Here is a 19,685-nt window from a genome sequence, read left to right on the forward strand (position 1 = left end):
AATGCGTGCATGTAGCTCCAAACCTAAAAAAAAAAAAAACAAAACCAAAAACAAAAAACCCTTCCCTCCCCCCCCAAAAAAAACCAAAAACCCCCCAAAAAACAGAGAAGAGGAGGAAAAGCAACTTGGGCACAAGGCTAGAAGCCGTCCAAGAGCATCTGGAAGAGCTGCAGAAAAGCAGCCAGGAGGGATTTTCTTTTATTTCTGTGGGTTGGTTGGTCGGTTTGCTGTCCGGTTTTGCTTCTTTTATTATTGTTTTTTGTTTTGTTTTGTTTGTTTGGTTTGGTTTGTTTCTACCAGTGCCCTGAGCCTCTCTCCTCCCAGGGAAGGAGGCAGCTGAGCGGCTCTTACTCGAGCTGAGGAGGAAGAAGACAAAGGTGCTAAGAAGCAAGAGAGCAGAAACAAAACAGAAGTGAGAAACAGAGGCACAAAGAGGCGATGGGAGCTCTGCTGCAAGCACGAGTTGAAAGAAATGCTGTGTTTTCAACCCACTCAAGGGCAAGACGAGGAGAGAAGGAAACGCAGCAGAGCGCAGCCTTTGGGGAGATGCAGCCCAACAATGGGAACGAGGGAAGAAAACCCCATCACTGCTGGGATTCCTAATGGCTGAGCAGGGAAATAAACGTGCCCATGAGTGCAGAAGGTGGTTTGTTTGCTAGGGGGCTGCTGATGTTCAAGGGGAAAGTCCACAGCACCACAGGCAGCAAGCCAGTGTCAATGGTGGACCTGGTGGGAGGTGATGGAGGGAGAAAACCACGTGCAGAACTTCCAAGCAAAGAGGACACCAAAGGAGAACGCTTGGCATTAGCAATCTGCCAGGCTCTTCGCACCAAAGGAGGATGTGGACTTGATTTGAAGAACCTTTTGAAAGCTGCCACAGAATCATAGGAAGGCGTGACAGGAAGACCCACCCAGTCCTAACCCCATGGGCAGAAGTAACCCCTATTGATAGTGCTTACAGCCCCATCCAACCAGGCCTGAAGCAACTCCAGGGATGGAGCAAGCACAGCTCTGTGCCAGGGCCTCACCACCCTCAGTGTGACAAATTCCTTTCTTACATTTAACCCAGATTTCCCCTCTTTTTAGTTTACAGCCATTCCCCGTGTGCAGTTATTACTGCACCCCTCTCTGCCAAGCCTTGGGTTGTAGCATGAAGGCATCCCAACAAACACATCCAGTTCACATCCACAGGAACACGATGGCCAGGATCCAGAATTAAGTCACACACAAGGCGACAGCTCAACGTGAAAAATGGCAAAGCTCAGGTTAATAAGAGACCGCATGGACAGAAGGAAAGGGAATTCTAACCTGCAAACACAGCTCTGGTTCCAGCAAGGCAGCCTTACACCACTTAATAACAGGTGCCCCGGAAGAGGCTGCAAAGCTGTTGCTGTGATTAATCGCTATTTTTTCGGTGCCAGAGCAGGTAATGATTGCTGTGCTGGCAAGTAGGGAAGCCAAGTCAAGAGGAGGTATGGGGGGAGGAGGACTTGGAGCCAGCAGAGAGGAGGAACTGACTCAAAGCCTTGGGATTTGTGGTTAGCTAGAGACAGCCAGGAGGGTGCTGTGGAGCAGCCAACAGTCGGCATACCTGCAGCACCAGTCCAGCCAGGAGCTGCATTTTGTAAGAGGAATATTTAAATAGATTGAGTCTGGAGGACTCAAAGCAGATTTTTAAGCTAGGCTACAACACCATTTTAATCTTATCAGAGCAATGAAGTTGGACCAATGGATGGGAAATGGAAGCTAGCACCACCAGTGTGAAGTTGGCTCTTTGGAGGAGAGTGGGTTGATCCAGAGGATGGAGTGCCTCCATCCATTACCAAACCACAGATCCAAACCAAAGATCCATTACCAAATCACAGAGACATTAAATAGTTTAGATATTACCTAAAAGACTTCAAATTTTAAAGATTTTCAGCGCTCCGGGCAGCTGTGAGCTCCTCCACAGCAAAACCAATGACCAGGTTCCTGCTCTGCACCCCATTTCCTCTGCCTCCACTCCTTTTTAGAAGTCCCTCCCTGCAGCCAACAGGTTGACACTACAGTGGAGTAATTCCTGCCCCAATTTCTCAGGCATTCTCAAATGCTGCTGCCCTGAAACAAAGGCTGGAAGATGCAGACAGCCAAGCTCCGCTGCTCCGGAGAACAGAGCTGGGGAGAAGCAGTCACGTGGACTACAAAACCTGGGAAATTAGCATGACAAGAATGATTCACCTTCCACACCGTCATTCTGGAATGAAAGTATAGAAAACTGTTACCTGCTACAGCAATTTTGATAGAGCATGGCCAACGATGGCTGGCAATTAGGCTCCATTTTTGCTACCTAGGACTGACAAGTGACCCACGTCTCCACTCCCACGTTATGTGCAGGGAGAAAGAACAAGCTGCTACCAAACCCTGCTGCCTTCCCATTCAGACCTTCCCCGCTCTTTGTAAGAGTCCTCAGCAATTCCCAGCAGCATCCCCTTCCCGTAATAAGCAGCAGAACAAAGAGCCAGGAAGGTTTGATTATAGAGAGATGCTTGACGTGAGCAAATCAGACTTCTGTCCCCGTGGGAGAGAGAGATTTTCTCTTCCACCCATGTCCTCCCTGCAACGCTGGGAAAAATGGGGCAGAGGAAACGAAGGGATTTTCTATTACAAAGCTGAGGCAGTGCCCTGAACCCAAGCAAGGCAGCTCGATAAGGCACAGTCTGCACACTGCAGAGCTGCAATTTGCTCACTAATCGGAGCCCCGGAGCCAAAGCATCGTGCAGGAAAGTTACCCAAATCAGCACCAAGACACCACTTAGAGGCATCTGATGGAAAGCTCGTTGCTTTGCAGGATATGGGAGCAGATCGGGACGCTGTCTGGAGCTGGAGGGAGCACAGCTGTGAAGGAATGAATGAGGCGCTGCCTTCAGAACTTGCTTGGCCTGTCTCAGTGCTTGCAACTCGATACCCGAGTGCTTTGTGCATGCGGCAGAAAGAGGAAACATCCACCAGCAGAAGAACAGGATTTGCACAGTCTGAACCTGGGACGTATCACAGAGAAAGGCGAGCTTATAGAAACGCACACAGAGAAACCTGCAGTCAGCTGGCGATGGCCATGCCGAGGCTTTGGTTCTGACATCCTGGTGAGGAAGCTGATCTAACGCGGAGGCAATCAAAGAACGAGCTGCTCAGCAAAACAATAAAATAAAAAATCAGCGCCGTCAGCCAACAATCAAAGGGAAAGCGAAGAACTCTGTAGATCTGAAGGGCTCCTCTGGAAGAAATCCAGCAAAACCCCTTTGAAGTCATGATACAGTCGCAAAGCCCCAGCGCTGCGCTGTTTGTATTCCAGCCTCGTTCCACTTGCAGATGAGATCCTCTGCCCCTTCACCGACTTATTTTAAGACACCTGGATAGAGCAGATCACTGCAAACAGGACTAAGAGTTAAACCGAGCGCTCGGTTTGCAGTAAATCTCGTTATCTGCCCTCCGCCGAGCAGCAGCCACGGCCTGATCACGCTAAGCACAACTTGTTCTCAGTGCCAGCAGCAGGAGATGAACATCTGCAGAAGGGAGAGAGCTCGGCTGTAGGGTTACGTGCCCAAAGAACCTAAATCTGGTGAGGAGCCAGGAACAGAAGCAGCAAAATCTCGAGGGAGAAGCTGGGCTTCAGTGCTGTCCAAAATCAATGCGGATTGATGAGGAGTCATTTTGGCTTTGGAGATGCTGCATGTCGAATGATGAGACTTTCCTTTTGGGAAAACGTGGCTGTTGACACAATCAAGTTGGAGGGGACCCAACGAGGCCCATGGAGTCCAACTCCTGGTCACACACAGGACCGCTCGAAACCCAAACCCTGGGAGCAGAGTCTGAACACTGCTTGAGCTCGGGGCTGTGCTCACTGCCCTGGGGAGTTTGATCCATGCCCACTGCTTTAACACCACAGATGTGCCCAGAAAGAAGAAACCAGCATTTCATCTGAAAATCCATTAAGGTTGGAAAAGATCTCCCAAGATCACCAAATCCAACCCCAACTCAGCCTACCATGCCCACTAACCACGTCTCCACAGTTCCTGAACACCTCCACGGATGGTGACTCCACCACCTCCCTGTGCAGCCCGTGCCAATGCCTCACCATTCATTTGGAGATATCTTTTTTTCCCTAATATCCAACCTAAACATCCCTGGCACAACTTGAGGCCGTTACCTTTTGCCCTAGCACAAATCCTCAGCGCCATCACAAGTGAGATCACAAGCCCAATACGAAATTGGCACAGCACTTGTGCCAAACAGCGTGGAAAGCACAGAATCAAAGAAGGGACCTTGAAGATGTTCCAGTTCCAGCCCCACTGCCGCAGGCTGATTGCCAACAATTATTCAAATACAGTCCAGTGATTCTAGGAAATTGGAGAAGCAGCTCAGGCCGGACGGCACATCGAAAAGCCCAAAGGCAAATCCCAGCAGAGCAATCGCAGCTTGACGGACGGACTCGGTGATCTTCGGGGTCTTGGCCAACCTTAATGGCTCCACCTCCAACCTCGAGAAATGACTGCTGCAGCCGGCTGAGGCAACAAACATCAAGCAAGGAGCACAAATCACCACAAACACTGAACACAAGTCAAGCGTGCCATCGAGACAGCCCCAAGCAACACCTCCACCACAGGCAGTATCGGCCATGGCTGTGCCCAACGCGCCCGCTCAGCTCCATCAGCCTCCCCAGACACGAACTGCTGGCAGCTGGAAGGAGCCTGCTGTCACTCTGAGAGGCAATGACTACAACTTGCTCGCTCCCCTATAAACCAAGCTGGGCTCCCAAGCGGGGCACAGGTAGGGCAGCGCTCAGCTGCATCCCAAAGCAGAGGCCCAGAAGAGACCCTGGCTCTTCCCCATTTGTCTACCTGCACTCACAACGTGAAAAATTAAGTCTTACAGTGACTTGAAGTAGAAATAAAATCCACACGTTGTTAGCAGCCAAAGCACGACGCTGCTGCCGTTATTCCAAGTGCATCCTGCATGTCCTCAGAAATTTATTTATAAAGCATTTACTTTTGCCCCTTCTTGTGCAACGGACACAGAGCATGACAGCTTTTAAAGACAAATCAATAGCGAGCTCTAAAACCCAAATCTTATTACCGCCACATTAGAATTTATTCCTGGGCCGTGGCTTATGAAATATTCAATATTTTCAATTATTCTTCTTTCTCCTTCCTCTGTCGTGAGAGTTCTGGAATCGGGCACCAAAATCTGCTCCAAACAGAGTAGTTGGAAGCGTATCCTTTTTAAGCAGAGAAAAGATTTGTGAACGTTAATCTCAGAGTGGGGGCACTAATGGAATCACACAAAATGTGGAAGGCCAAGTTGGAAGAGTCTACATTTAACAACATCTGTGTTCATCTCCAGGAGATGAATAGCTGGCACAGTCACCTGGACAACCTGAGCACGCCTTTCCCCTCCTTGGAAATCTATTAAATTTCCAAGCTTTGGGCTCTCGAAAGCTTGCAAAGGTGTTTCAAAGCACCGAGGTACGGGGTTTTCTTTTATTTCCTGTATGCTTCAGTAGAGGCTTCTCAGAGCCCTCTCCACCTCTTCTCTCATGGGGGTGGCCCCCCATTGTGCCACCCAGCCCCAGAACGAAAGGAGGGCTGGGAGAAGGTGGATGAGAGCCTCCACGTTGGCATTCCTGCTCCTGTGTGCTGCCATGCTTGGATTTTTAATCCAAGTTCTTCCTATCTTTCCATTTCCTGTATCAATGGATCACTGCATTAAGACCTCATTATCCTCCGCAGCCAAAAATACTCTGAGCATCTCCACAGCTCTCTCTGAAAGGCACCACGTCACTTTCAGGAGAACAGGGAAAGGAAGAAAGCGGCGTACAGAAACATTGGGAGCTTTGTTTTACCTGCTGATATTGATCAGAGTCTCCAGCAAGGCACCAAGCAGAGCCCAACACTGACGAGCTCTGCTTTGTCTGCTCAGGTTTGATTCATCTTGCTTAAGCAACGGTCCAACGGCTCTTTTAAAGCAACAGAGACACTTAACCTTCAAAAAAATTCCCTTTGCAATCACAGCTCTTGTATTTCTCCCCCTCCTCGTTCATCCTTGCAAAAGCTTTAGACAGGGCTGAAAAAGAGGAATAAATCAGACGGTGCTGTGCATCGCTCCAACCCAGCCTCCATCCTGCAGCAAATCTCCGGGGCAGCAACTCCTAAACTCACACATTTCTGCACTGCCTGACCCAATGCCTTGGAGGCATTCCAAACTGCATGGCTTTCCAGGACAAGAATGGCTTAAAAAACAAACAAAAAAAAATACACAACAAAAAGAACACCAACCAAGGATGAGATGATAATTCTCCCTATGCCCGGTTTTGTGTTCTCTGTTTGCACTGCTGTACCCCAATGAGCTTCATTAAAGGCAAATGCTGATCACACACCAACACGCTGCCCACATCCACTGTAACCCCACCAAACTCTCTGAGCCTGCGTTCCCTTCACTGCTCATCACCATCAACACCCCTCCACGGCCCTCTCCCCACACACCGACCTGACACATAGCCTGGAGCATCCTCTCCCTCCTTCACATCCATTTTGCTTCTTGCTAGTTTATGTCCCTCTTTATTAACACCGCAACCATGCTGTCTTCCCTCGTGTTTCCACACGGAATGCCTTCTTGACACCATGACTCTTCCCTACAAACTTACTGCCCATGTACTTGTAGTAGGGTTTCAGCCATTTATTGCTCACTCCTTACCCTAGGGAACGACCTCCAGTTGTGCCAGGTTGGATATGAGGAAAAATTTCTCCAAACGAGTGCTCAGGCGCTGAAAGAATCCATCCAGGGAGGTGGCAGAGCCAGCGTCCCTGGAGGTGGACAAGGGTTGTAGAGAGGTGGTACTTGAAGACGTGGATCAGGGACACAGCAGGGATGGGTTGGGGTTGGACTCAACTGTCTTGAAGTCTTCTCCAACCTTAGTGACCCTATTTAGGGACACGGTGAGGATGGGTTGGGGTTGGACTTGGGGATCTTGTAGGTCTCCTCCAACCTTAATGATTCTGCTCACTGACCCCTGTACTTTTCATAGCCCTCGTGGGCATTTATGCCTTTCTATTCTCCATCTAAACACCTCCCAGGGACACGTTAGAAGGAAAAAGATGATGAAGTGACCCTGAAGAGGATGTAGCTCTTAGAGTTATGTAGGAGGATGTAGGCCTTAGAGTTCTGCAACCCAGGTCCAGAGCACTGCTTCTAATTGATTGCTATTGATCTGTAGTTTAATTGGCTCTTGCCTCACAGCACCCAACTGCTCACCTCCATGACAAGAAGGCTCCCATTGTGATGTGCGGGGTACTTCACAGAAGGAAACACCATGAATTTGCTTTTGAATGCTCTAGACTACGTTATCTTGCCCATATCTGTGTTACAGCTGAGTTATTTCATCCATAACTGCACCACAGCTGCTAACTGGTGTCCCATCACAGACCCACAGCCTCCTGGATCCGTCCCTCGCTCCCATAAGGACAGCCTTCAGAAAACAGGAGGCAGCCACGCTCTGGCAGCTCCAGGCCAAAGATCCTCTGAGAGCCTGTGCTCGCAGAAGACCACGGCTATTAGATTCCAGCAAACTGTAGGATTAAGATACACCACTTAGGGAATGGGGAAAAATAATGGATGCTTAGTGATGTTAAATACACTGAAACCATTAGGAGATATTCACCTCAAAGGCGTTTCAGTTCACGTGTCCCCAACACGGCCATGAAACGCGGCGGGCTGCGAACCCTTCGCTTCACCTTGGGACAGAGGATCCTAATTCAGCTCCTTGACCTCCTTCAACTTAGACCTGAGCATCAGATCTCAGGATGAGGACTCCTGCAGTTCTGTTTTTTAGGGTTTTAGCAACGCTACAACAACGTAACAGTGGTTTAGTTTCAGTTGGCATGGGTCAACCGTTGGACCTGATGATGGTGGAGGTCTTCTCCAACCCCAAGGATTCTATGAATCCACTGCAACCAGAGCCAGCTGTACGCCACAGCCATACAAACACACCAGTGCATAATGACCTGCCAGCTAACTTAACGAGCTACTGATACCTCTCTCAGTAATTTCAACCCACGGATTGCCAGACAGCTTCTAACCTCACACGCCTCGGGCTAAAAGCTATTTGATCCCGATTTGTAAAGCAGTCAGCACAGGCTGAGCTGAACAGATATTCTACAAACAGCGCCCCAAACATTCTGCATTTCAGGGTGAAATCCTTGAGCTGAAGGCACCCAAGAAACTTCTTGTCATGTCAGGAGAAGTCTTGGGGCCCAGATGGAGAGCTGCAGGTCAGCACTTTGAGTTGTCAATATGATGAAAGAATCACAGAGGGGGGAAATAAATACTCCAGAGCTACGACAGCATTTTGTTAAAAAAAGCTTCTGCTGCTAGGCAGGATCCCAGCAGCCACGTAACACTGAGATGAATGAGCGGAGCTGATGAAAGCAGCGATGTGACAGCTGCATTCCTGCCACGGGGACGTGAAGCCAAAGGTCTACACTCAACCATCGCAGCGGAGGTTGGAGATTCATCCAGGTCCATCTGGACCAGCCTCCACTCAAGGAGGGACCCTCAGGATACTTGCAGAGCAGACCTGCTTGAGATGAAGGAAATCCTGCCAAAAAAAAAATAAAAAATCACAACCCAAAAAGGTTGTTTATATTCTTATATTCTTTCTGCTGCTAAACAGGCAACCTCAATTTCAAATGGATTCAAATGGTTACAGCCACACGAAATTTGTCTAACCTGTGGCTCACAAATCTGGATCAGATCTGAAGCATCAGGCAACAGAGGGCCGTGCTGCCTGACCTGTTCCTCCTGCAGGCCAAGGTTGGTTTCCACACCGGGGGCTGGGGATGAGGCTGCAGGTTGGAGCATCACCTCCACAGCTGACAACCAGAGGATGAGCCTCTGGTTGAAACTAAGATGACTGCAGAGCTGCTTTAGGTGGGAACCTTACAATCATAGAATCATTAAGGTCGGAGAAGATCTCCAACATCCCCAAGTCCAACCCCAACCCATCCCACCAGGTCCCTAAATAGAACCATAGAGTCATTAAGGTTAGAGAAGACCTCAAGATCACCAAGGCCAGTCCCAACCCACCCCACCAACCCCATCCCTCAGTGCCATATCTTCACTGTCCTTGAATGCCTCTGGGGATGATGACTCCACCACCTCCCTGGGCATCCTGTCTCCAGTGCTTTCAGAAAATAAATGTTTCCTAACACCCAGCCTGAGCCTCCCTTGGCACAACTTGAGGCCATCGCTCTCACATCCTTGTATCACTGATTACCTTGCCTCAGCTTGAAAGACAACCCACAGTGGTGATACGGAGCAGAACTGATGCAGAGATGCACGGATTTGCCAAGAACTCATTTGCTCTTAGGAACACAAGCTCCAGCCACCGAGCTGTCGGGTCCCTGGAATGCTCAGATTTTGATGAGGACAGGCACTGTGCTCAGTCCAGTGGTTTAATCACCACACGCCGTGGATGCTCTTGCAGGACCTGTTCCTGCTCCTCCTTCCCCTTCCAGCTGCAGGAGCAAGGCGTGTTGCTTCGGCAAGCTCCACTTTGACAGAAAAAATAATGACTGCAGAGGCCCTTCTTTGAAGTCCAGGCACATTTCTTACCTCTAACAAAAAACCTAGAGAGCTCCCTGCTAAAAGAATAAATAAAACCGACGGCAGAAAACGCGCTGAGCCATTCTGCAAATCACTTTTTGTTTTGTATTGGGGTGTTCTGGAACGCACGTCCTGCCTCCACCACCTCTGACCCACGGCACCACGCAGACGACTCAAGGTGACACAGCGGAGATGTGAGAGATGCACAACGAGGAGGGGGAAAAGAAAGGGCTTCTAAACGGGAGCCTCGCTGATGTGTTCATTTGCAATTTCTCCTTACAGCTTCGCGGCGGAGCTGCTGGGAGCTGTGACAGCTTCAACAGCATCTCTCGAAAACGGCACAGAAGGTGAAAGCGCGGATCGGAACGCTGCGGAGCAATGGAAATCATTTTGACTGAAATGCAGAGGAAGCTCTTTGTTTCCTTTCTGCTTTTGGAACCCTATTGCCAATTTTACCAAGCCACGCTCCTGCACGAGCACCTGATGAAAAAAGCAAAACAGCACGGGTTCACAAATTGCCCACCCAGGAGACCCCACGTTGGTGTCAGATCCCCAATCCCAGCCATGGGCCCAAATTGGGATCTTCCCATCACGTAATGAACCCAAACGGGGAGCCTCCCACCAAACGGGAGCATCCCTGTCAAGCAACAAGCCCCAAACTGGGAGCAGCCCCACCAGGGAACCCAAAATGGGAGCTTCCCACCATGTAATGGACCCAGACTCAGAGCCTTCCACCGAATGGGAGCATCCCTGTCAAGCAACAAGCCCCAAACTGGGAGCCTAAGCACCACACGATAAGCTCAAACTGCCCACCTCTCCCCACCATGCAACAAATCTCATCTGGGAGCCTCCCACCAAATGACAGCTTGACTGACACACAACAAATCCCAATTCGAGAGTCCCCACCACACCACAAACCCCAGACTGGGAGCCTCCCCTCCAAGGAACCAAGAATGGGACTCTCCCACCAAACAAGAAGCCCCAGCTGGGAGCTTCCCACTAAACAAGAGCCTGACTGACACGCAGCAACTTCAAACTGGGAGATTCCCACTCAAATGGGAGCATCTCTGCCATAGACTGAGCCCCAGCTGGGAGCATCCCAACCACACTGAATCCAAACTGCAGCTCTGCAGGGCTTACATCCCACAGCCCTGTGCTCCATCGATCCCAGTGCTCTAATTTCAATTTTGGATGCAGCTCGGGATGCTAGATGTGACTGTCCTCATCCCCCAGAGCAAGCTTCACATAAGAGGGAAAGAATTTTAGGGAAGGGCAATGAGGAAACTGCAAGGTTGAGGAAGAACTGCCTGAAGGGCGAGCACTGAGATGTGTTCACCCAGACCTCGGTCCTGAAAAGGAAAACTGAAAGAAAGAAAACAAGAAAACTCCAAATTTCTAAAATAAAGCTTGCAATCCCTGGAGCAGCACGGGCTGCCATGGGAAGCGAGGGCTGAAACGTGATCCCGACTCACAAAGCTGAGCAGCAAGTAGCAGACAGAGGTCAAGCTGAAACAGAGGTCGTGCTCAGCCAAGCAGATGCAAAGCAGGGAGTCAGCGCCCAGCACGCAGTGCCTGTCCTCTGTGCTGACTTTGCCCAAATCCTGCTGGTTTTGGTGGGGGGAAAATGGGAGGAAACCACTTCACCAAGAGGCTGCTGTGGGTGCAGGCAGATCCCTCCGGCTGCTCCTCCCCATGCAGTGACTTCAGGCTTTTCCTAAATCTTCCCAACCACATTGAGTGCTGCCAGAATAAGTGCTTTCCTTTTTGTTATTTTTCCTCTTGAGCCCTGAGCACACGTAGGAGACTCCATGGAAATACTGCTGCCCCCACCTTTGAGGGGACGTGGATTCACAGATGCACGCATCAGATTAAAGGCAAATCAGCTTAGGTAGCAGAACCCACCAGCATCCAGAAACCACCTTCATAACAGGGTTCAGCAAGCGCTTAAGAGACAGCTTAATTACTAATAAAACTGATGATACAGCCTCAGATCCCACAAAGCTGCATGCGCACGTGCTTGGAGGCTGCTCAGCTGGATTGGGATGCATCCCTCCACATAAGCTGAGTTTTAAACTGAAAGAGGGGATATTTAGGCTGGATTTGAGGAGGAAACTCTCTACTCAGAGGGTGGTGAAGCACTGGAACAGGAAAACAGAGGGTGTCCCATCCCTGGAGGTGCTCACAGCCAGGCTGGAGGGGCCCACGGGGCAATGTGGTCAATGGGAGATGTCCCTGCCCATGGGGTTAGAACAGGATAGGCTCTAAGGTCTCTTCCAACCTGACCCATTTTACAGGTCTACCACGGGTCCAAGCTGTTTTGGAGATCATTTATAACCTCTAAAGGATTTACGCTTCTGAAGAAGAGAGATTGTGCGTCCAAACGTCCCAGACAAACAGGACTTTTGTCTGGTCCTAAATGCTTGACTCCGCTAACCTAAATTCTACCGCTCACCGCGCCCCGCCGTCCGTCTGTCTGTCCTCTATCATGGAAACTGCAGTCGATAAGCAATTGCACTTTTTTTTTTGCCTCATGCCATGATCTCTCCTAACTGCGTGCAAAGTGCTTCTGAGGCCTTCAAAAGGGGCCGCGGAAAGATCGATACAATCGTAATCCTACAGCTCCGATTCGCCGAGTAAGTAACATTTCTTGTTGGAAAAAAAAGCTTGGGTTTCCAAACACGTCGCCCGTGGAAGTCATTTACATTCAAGCAGAGAGTGGAGCGGGGAAAGGAGATCAATAAAAATGCAACGAGGCAGAGAGAGAAATGTCAGCACCTCGGGAAGAGGCAGGGCGGGAGCCGCGCGCATCGGCCGGGAGCGCAGATAGCACAGATGGATGCGATGGGTTCGTGTTCCACAGGGGCTGCAGCGAGCCCCCGGCATCCTTCCTCCTGTGACATCTTCACACCCAGGTGCTGCTGAGCCCCTTGCTCCCCTCTGTCCCCCCAAAAATGGGCTCTTTGCCCTCTGTGATGGGTTCAGAACCGGGACCCAATTTGGACGGCTCCCAATCAAAGCAACTCTCAACCAGCGCTCAACTCGGGAACCAAAACTTCCCAGAGTCGGTATTCATAAGATACAAGGAGCCAACCCTTCTTCTGACAGCCCATTTCAGGCCTCATTTGCTGCAAGGTTTATGGGATGGTCATCAACAACTAAAAAAAGCCACATCTTTCACTGCAGGAATCGCGCTCTGTACCGTTACACCTCTGGGTTACGATGCGGCACCGTTATCAAACCCATTTTGAGCAGCACATCCACAGTAACAGCACAGCAGGACTGCTCCTTCCAGGAGGTGGGAAAGGGAGAAATCCAGCTCTGGGGGTTCCTGGGAGGAATACAGCCACCTCCAAGGGGACAGTGTTGGGCTGGGAGGAATAAGAGCCAATCCCAAGCATGCAGCCTTGGCTTCACTTCTCCCCCGGGTGCCTGGAGAGCATTTATCCCCCGTTCAATTCTTGGTAACTGGAATTAAAAATAGGCAGCCTGGGTTCAGCGGAGAGTGGAAGAAGGTGGAGAATGACAGCAGAAATGTTTCTGAGGACACAGAGGAAGAAGAGGGAAGATCCAGGCTCAATGCGCTATCTAGAGCATGTAAGGGAATGATCACTGAAGCAAAAATGCAAGAGGGAGAACACGGCTGCTGGAGACGGGGACAAGAAATTCCTTTTTAAACATACTGCAAAGAAAACATTGCACTTGTGATGATCTCAACCAGCAGCTAAAGTTCTCATGGAGAATTACTGCATGGGGTAAGCGGGTTTACATACGTGCCCTAAAAGCGCATGGGTCGGCGATGGCCAAGCCCCACAGTCCTCATCTATTTTCATTCTGCAGTGCCAACCCCAAGGAATTCACAGCCCCATGGCTCACACGTCAGTTCTATCCCCAGATTCAGCCTTGAGACTCATTGCATATTCTATGGTCTCACTTTGGATCGTGGGGGCTCCATTTAGACGCCGTTCAATGGGTTCTCGTTTGCCTGTTTTACACCGCGTGTGTTCATGAGTAACCAGAGGTGAACTTCTCAAGCTCTCATCTCTGAGATGGGGAGTAAAACAGCACAACTCTTTGGTCTTCATCCCACCATAGGGAATAAGTTGGCATGGTTGGAGCCTTGCACAAGGAGCCAGGCCAAACCCAGCTCCCTCCTCCGAGATGCAGCGTCTGCCCTCTAGATTATAGCTTACCTACAAACTCTCCTATGAAAACCTGCCCTGGATCTTCCCCAGCCTACACAGAGAATAGATCTGGGATGGGAACGGACAGTTCAGCTGATATGGGATGCACCAAGATGGGGCAATGCCCTTGGAATGGTCAGGTGGAGCCTGGTTGACAACACTGATGGGCCAGCTGTTCCTCTGAGGACACTGGGACCTGTCTGGGACCCAAACAGGTCAACTTCAGACCCAAACCCATGGATTCAGCTCCAGGATATCACCTCACAAGGCTGAGACAACCCCTTCTCAGAACCCCTGCCCAATTCCCAGCAGCATTTCACAACACCTCCTTGTTGTCAGAGCCCCAAGGCACCTCCACGGGGCACTTCGGCCATTGGGCCACATTGCCCATCAACGCTTTCATCCAGCCTGAGCTGACATATTTCAGCAACCAAAGCTCTGCCAATTCCTCCAAGGTTCCACAGCAAACACCTCAGTCCATCAGGAGACTCCCAAGACAGCCTGGATTTTCCTCATCCCGCATTTGGAGCCCCAGAGCCGCAACCAAGGGTTGGCTTGGAGATCCCACAAACCCAAGGAATAAGAAGGCAGATTGCAAAGGCTGAGAAGACAGAGCTGTGCACAAACAGGTTGTTGGGGCCATCCTACACGTCACCCCTTTTTAATATCAAAGAGGTAGAAGAGCAGCTCTGCAGGCACTCAAGCCAGCCACACGCACCAGAGCTGCACCACGTTCTCCAAGTGCGTGTGGAGCAGCTGTACTGGGGACAACCCAAGAGATTTGGGATGGGGGAGAGACCTTACAGACCATCCATCCCCAACACGGGCACAGATCCATCCTAACAGATACCCAAAGCCCATCCACGTTGCTTTGGACAACACACAGACCAGAGCTGCGATGTCCAACAGCATCCACGTGCACACGGTTGTTGCCTTCCTGCTTCCCAAAGATAAGCATCCAAATATCCATAAAATTATCATTATTTTTAAACGAAATCGCTGGGAATCAATAATACACCCTATCTCTGTATGCTGTAGATGGATGGGGACTCTTCCCAACCCTTGTGGGCCACAGCCCTGCTCCAAGATCACTGCCACAGCCTACACCCGACAGCCGCAGCTCCACGACGCTCGCTGCTGCTTGAGAAAGAAGATAAATGCTTTGAAACCAGAATAAAAAGGCGCTTCTTGGTCAGCACAACCCGCTCCACATCGCAGCTTCTGCGCTGCCAGGTTGGTTAGTGAGTGTTACACAGTTTGGTTCCTGTTCCTAAAGGGCCAAAATTTCACCCAACGTCGCCATTAGCGTAGGAACTGCCCACAGGCCAATGGCACAGCAGCAAAAAAAGAATGGATGTGATTCCCCCCAAATAACCCCAAACCCATCCAGGAATCACAGCCACGCAACAGCACCGACAGATCACAGAAATGCAGCTGAGAGCACTGAGTGCAGTGCAGGATTAATCCGAATTTGGGGCAGGAAATGGCACCAGGTGAGCAAAGGGCTGAGAAATCAGTGCTGGGGTCAATGGTTGGGGGTCTGCAAGCCCCCAAAAATGCTTCGAATCGGGGGGGGGGGGGGGAAGAAATGGTGCTGGGCATCACCCGAGTGATGCAGAAGGAATGAAAACGGGCAGAAAAAGAGAGAGAAAATAATAAGAAAAAAAGAGATGGGATAAAAAATGGGCAACGAAAGGGATGAGGGGGAAGAAAACATGCAAAAAAAGAGATTGGGGGTAAGAAAAAGGGGGGAAAAACATACAGAGGGTGAAAACGGGCAAAGATAGTGATAAAGAGGACAAAAACAGGCAAAGAAGAAAATGGGACTTAGAGAATGAAAATGGGCAAAAAAGAAAAGGGATCGAGACGGTGGAAACGGGGGAAAAAGGTATGAAAACGTGCCAAAAAAAACTGATAAAGAGGACAGAAATGGGCAAAAAGAGGGGTGGAAACAGGTAAAGAGAAAAAAAAACTCAGAGGATGAAAATGGGCAAAAAAAGGGATTGAGAGGATGAAAAGGGGCAAAAATAAAAGGTGGAAGCGGCGGTGCTGCCAACGAGGGGCGCGCGGCGCCCTGCCCAACTCACCTGCTGCTCTCGGCTGCCCCCCAACCTCCCAAATTTTGCTATTTTCATCGTTTTCCCCCCCCCATTTTTATTTTTTTATTTATTTTTTACATTTTTTAAATGATTTTTTTCCCCACCCAGCTGCTCGCGCCAGGTGTGGCGGCGCGCGAAGCAGCTGCGGGTTTTTATCCGTAGAGGTCACCCGAGGGTTGGGTGAAAAACTGCAGTTGGGGGGAAAAGGGGAGGGAAAGGAAAAAAAAAAAGCCTTAAAAAAAAAAAAAAAAAAAAGAAAAATTCAAAGCCCCTGAGAAGGCGTTTAATTAATAGACGAGAACAATAATCAACCTGCAGCTTCACAGCCGGAGAGAAGCAGCAAAGCGATGCGATGAGCGGAAGGGAGGAGGGAACGAATCAAAGCGGCTCCCATTTGCCGCATGTGATGATTAAAAGATCACCACCCCCATCCCTCCCCCCCCCCCCCCAGTGCAGACCACCCCCCCAAAAAACAGCCATTTATCCCCCACAAGCTCTGAGCCCCCCCCAAAGTCATCCCCTCCCCCCCCCCCCAAAAAGTCCCCACCCTGCTGTGTCCCCCCCCCCCCCCCCTTCAAACAGCCACACCTTGCAGCGGAGCGCTGGGCTGGAAGGGGGAAAGGGGGGGGAAACGACCCTAAAATGTATATATGGAGGGGATGTGCCACCCCCCCCACAACCCCCAGAACATTCACAGGGAGATGGATGGGGTGCCCAGATCCCATAAATCCCCCATAGGGTGGAGGGATGAGGCAGCGCACCCCACAACCCCCATAGGGTGAGGGGAACAGCCACCCCCCCCCCTCCTTTCTCCCCCTCCCCCCCCACTTCCCTTTAAACCTCTATAGGGAACTGGGGAGGATCCAGTCCCCCCCCAACCACTATAGGAAGCAGGAATCCTCTTCCTCCCTCCCCTCTGCCCCCCCCCCCCCCCCCCCAAGAGCCCTATAGGGAAATCCAAGGCCCTTTGAAACCCTATAGGGAGATACGGGGGGGAGGAATGGGAAATCCAGACCCCATAGAGAGCAAGGAGAGGCTGTCCAGCCCTCATCCCCTCCACAGGGCGCCCGCCCCCCAGAAGCACTACAGGCAGATGGGGGGGGGGCAGGGATCCAACCCCCCTATAGTGAAATGCTCCATCTGGGGGAGGGGAGGGGGGTGCAGGTTGGATCCCACCTTTATGAGGGGGTTGGATGCAAAACCTCTCCCCCCTCCCCCCCTTCACTTTCTAAGGGGGGGGGGGGAGAGGAAATCCAGCCCCAGAATAAGCAATAAGGGTGGGATGCACCCCCTTGCTCTGCCCCCAACCAAAAACCACCCCCCATTAATAACCCCCACAGGGAAAAGGGGGTGGGGGGCATCCAGTACCCCCCCCCCCCCAGCTCCTAGAAATGGGCTCCAACCACCCCCATAACTGTCAGAGAGAACAGGGAGGGGTCATGCAACCCCCCCCAAACACCATATAGACCCATACAGACACCGATGGGGGGGGAAAGGGTTGAAAACACCCCCAAAACCCCTAAAATTGAGCTCCAACCCTCCCCATAACCCCACACAGATCAACGCAGGGGGGCAGGGGGGCAGGCAACCAACCCCCCCATAACCCCTAAAAATGGAATAAAAGCCCCCCATAGAAACTAAAGTGGGGGGGGATGGGCGGGGGGGGTGTCCAACTCCCCATAATTGGGGAGGGGGGGGGGAGGAAAGGGGGTTCACCTTCCCCATCTCAGTAAAAATGGTGGTGGGGAAGGGGGGGGATTCAACCACCATCCCCAAGCAACAGGGTGGGGTTGGGATCCGCCCCCCCCCCCCCCCAGATCCGCATTCAATATGGGGGGGGGAGGCGCACAGGGTGGGGTTAGCCCACAGCAGGTGCTAATTAACTAATTAACCACCCCCCCCCCTTGTTTTTCATGAACGTGATTAAGAAATAGAGATGCGAAGGACCCCCCCCCCCCCCCCCAAAAAAAATAAAAAGAAATCGTGTGTTAAAACAGGACTTAAAATAAAAATAATTAAAAATAAAGAAAAAAAAGGAGGATCTGCATTCTGGAATGGAGGGGGAAAGGGGATGCGGGGTGGGGGGTGAAGGTCCCCCAAATTTTAAGGGGAGGACGGGGGGGGGAGACCCCCAAATTTTAACACCGGGGGGACTCAGGGCATAGAGGGGCCTCTGACCCCTCAGGGACCACGGGAGGGGGGCAGGGGGGGTCGTACCTGCGGGGTTCCCAACCGCAAACAGGCCTCACCTTCTCCTCCTCCCCCCCCCCCCCAAAAAACCCACCCCCTCCCACCCTCCTCGGTGCCGCCGCTCACCTCTCCGCCATCTTCCCGCCGGCCCTACCGCTCCACGGTGGCCCCGGGGGGGCTTTTTCCTCTCTTGACCCCCATCGAGCCGAACCGCCGCCTACCTCCTTTTTACCCTTCCTCCCCCACCCCCGTTACCCCCCCCACTTCAACAACAACAACAAAAAAAACTGAAAAATAAATTAAAAAAAAAAGAATAAATAAATAATTTAAAAACGGCGCAACGCGACAAAACACCCCCCCACCTCCTCTCCCCCACACCGCCCGCCGCTGACTGAGCCCGGCGGCCCCGCCGCGTCCCGCCGTCACCAGCGACAACGGGGGCGCAGCCAATGGGGAGAGAGCTGAGGGGCGGGGCTATCCCTGAGCCACGCCCCTTCCCCGCGCCGCCCGCCGGCGCACTGCATGATGGGAGTTGTAGTTCTGAATGGGCGGCTGAGATTTTTCCCGATTTTCGCTACTTTTTTTGCTACGTTTTTGCTACGTTTCCACTTTTTTTTACGCTTCGGACTCAGGGCACGCGCGGCCCCCAAGGTGACGTGCATGGATACAGGGCGCGGGCACGAGCATGGGGCTCAGCGTGCACGTGTGCACGTATGAGCGCAGCACACGCGTGTGCACATGGGATGTAGTGCACACTGCACGCCATGCACACGCGTGTGGACAGACATGGGCATGCTGTGTGCAATGTGCATGCAGTCCCATGGGCGTGCGTGCACACATGTGAGCAGTGGGAGCACACGTATGTGTGCACAGTGCCACAGCACACGTGCATCGGCCATGTGCACATGTATGTGCATGTATGCAACGTATGTACACGCACGCACATGTTAACAGACAGTCGCAGGACTGCAGGCAGGCTGCTCACAGTGCATCAGCTGTGAACAGCCCCAGGAGAAGTGCATCGATCTGGGACGTGGTGACAGGCTGCCACGTGTCCCCAGCTCACGCGGCACTGTGTCCCCATCGCGGGGTGACACGGCGCGCTGGGGGAGCTCGGGGTTGTAGCCCCAAGGGTGGGCATCTGAAGTCTCAGAGAGGGATCGTGGTGGATGCTGTGGGAAATGGTGTGGGGCAGCAGCCATCTGGTGGTGACTCATGGGATCATGGGATGGTTGGGGTGGGAAGGAACCTGGCAGGGTCATGGGGTGGTTGGAAGGAAAATCACGGGGTCAAGGGATGGTTGGGGTGAGAAGGAACCCCACAGGATCATGGGGTGGTTGGGGTTGGAAAGAACCTCATAGGGCCATGGAATGGTTGGGGTTGGAAGGAGCCCCACAGGACCATGGGGTGGTTGGGGTTGGAAAGAACTTCATAGGGACATGGGTTGATGGTTGGTGTTGGAAGGAGCCTCACCGGGTCATGGGGTGGTTGGGGTTAGGAATTTCACAATACTGTGAGATGGTTCGAGTTGGGGGGAACCTCACAGGGTCATGGGATGGTTGGAGGAAACCTCACAGCACAA

The 19,685-nt window shown here is 51.6% G+C and overlaps 1 protein-coding gene across 1 annotated transcript in view; it reads right to left on the reverse strand.

The window, feature by feature from the left end:
- The window catches only part of ARHGAP39 (Rho GTPase activating protein 39), a 110,687-nt gene extending 92,339 nt beyond the window's left edge, over nucleotides 1–18,348 (reverse strand). Inside the window, exon 1 of the mRNA XM_048938966.1 lies at nucleotides 18,230–18,348. Within this exon, the coding sequence (XP_048794923.1) occupies nucleotides 18,230–18,240 (11 nt within the window). The 5' untranslated portion in view covers nucleotides 18,241–18,348. The remainder of the gene's footprint in view (nucleotides 1–18,229) is intronic.
- Nucleotides 18,349–19,685: the final 1,337 nt, after the last annotated feature.

The sequence above is a fragment of the Lagopus muta genome, chromosome 3 (genome assembly GCF_023343835.1).
Source record: "Lagopus muta isolate bLagMut1 chromosome 3, bLagMut1 primary, whole genome shotgun sequence".
NCBI lineage: Eukaryota > Metazoa > Chordata > Aves > Galliformes > Phasianidae > Lagopus > Lagopus muta.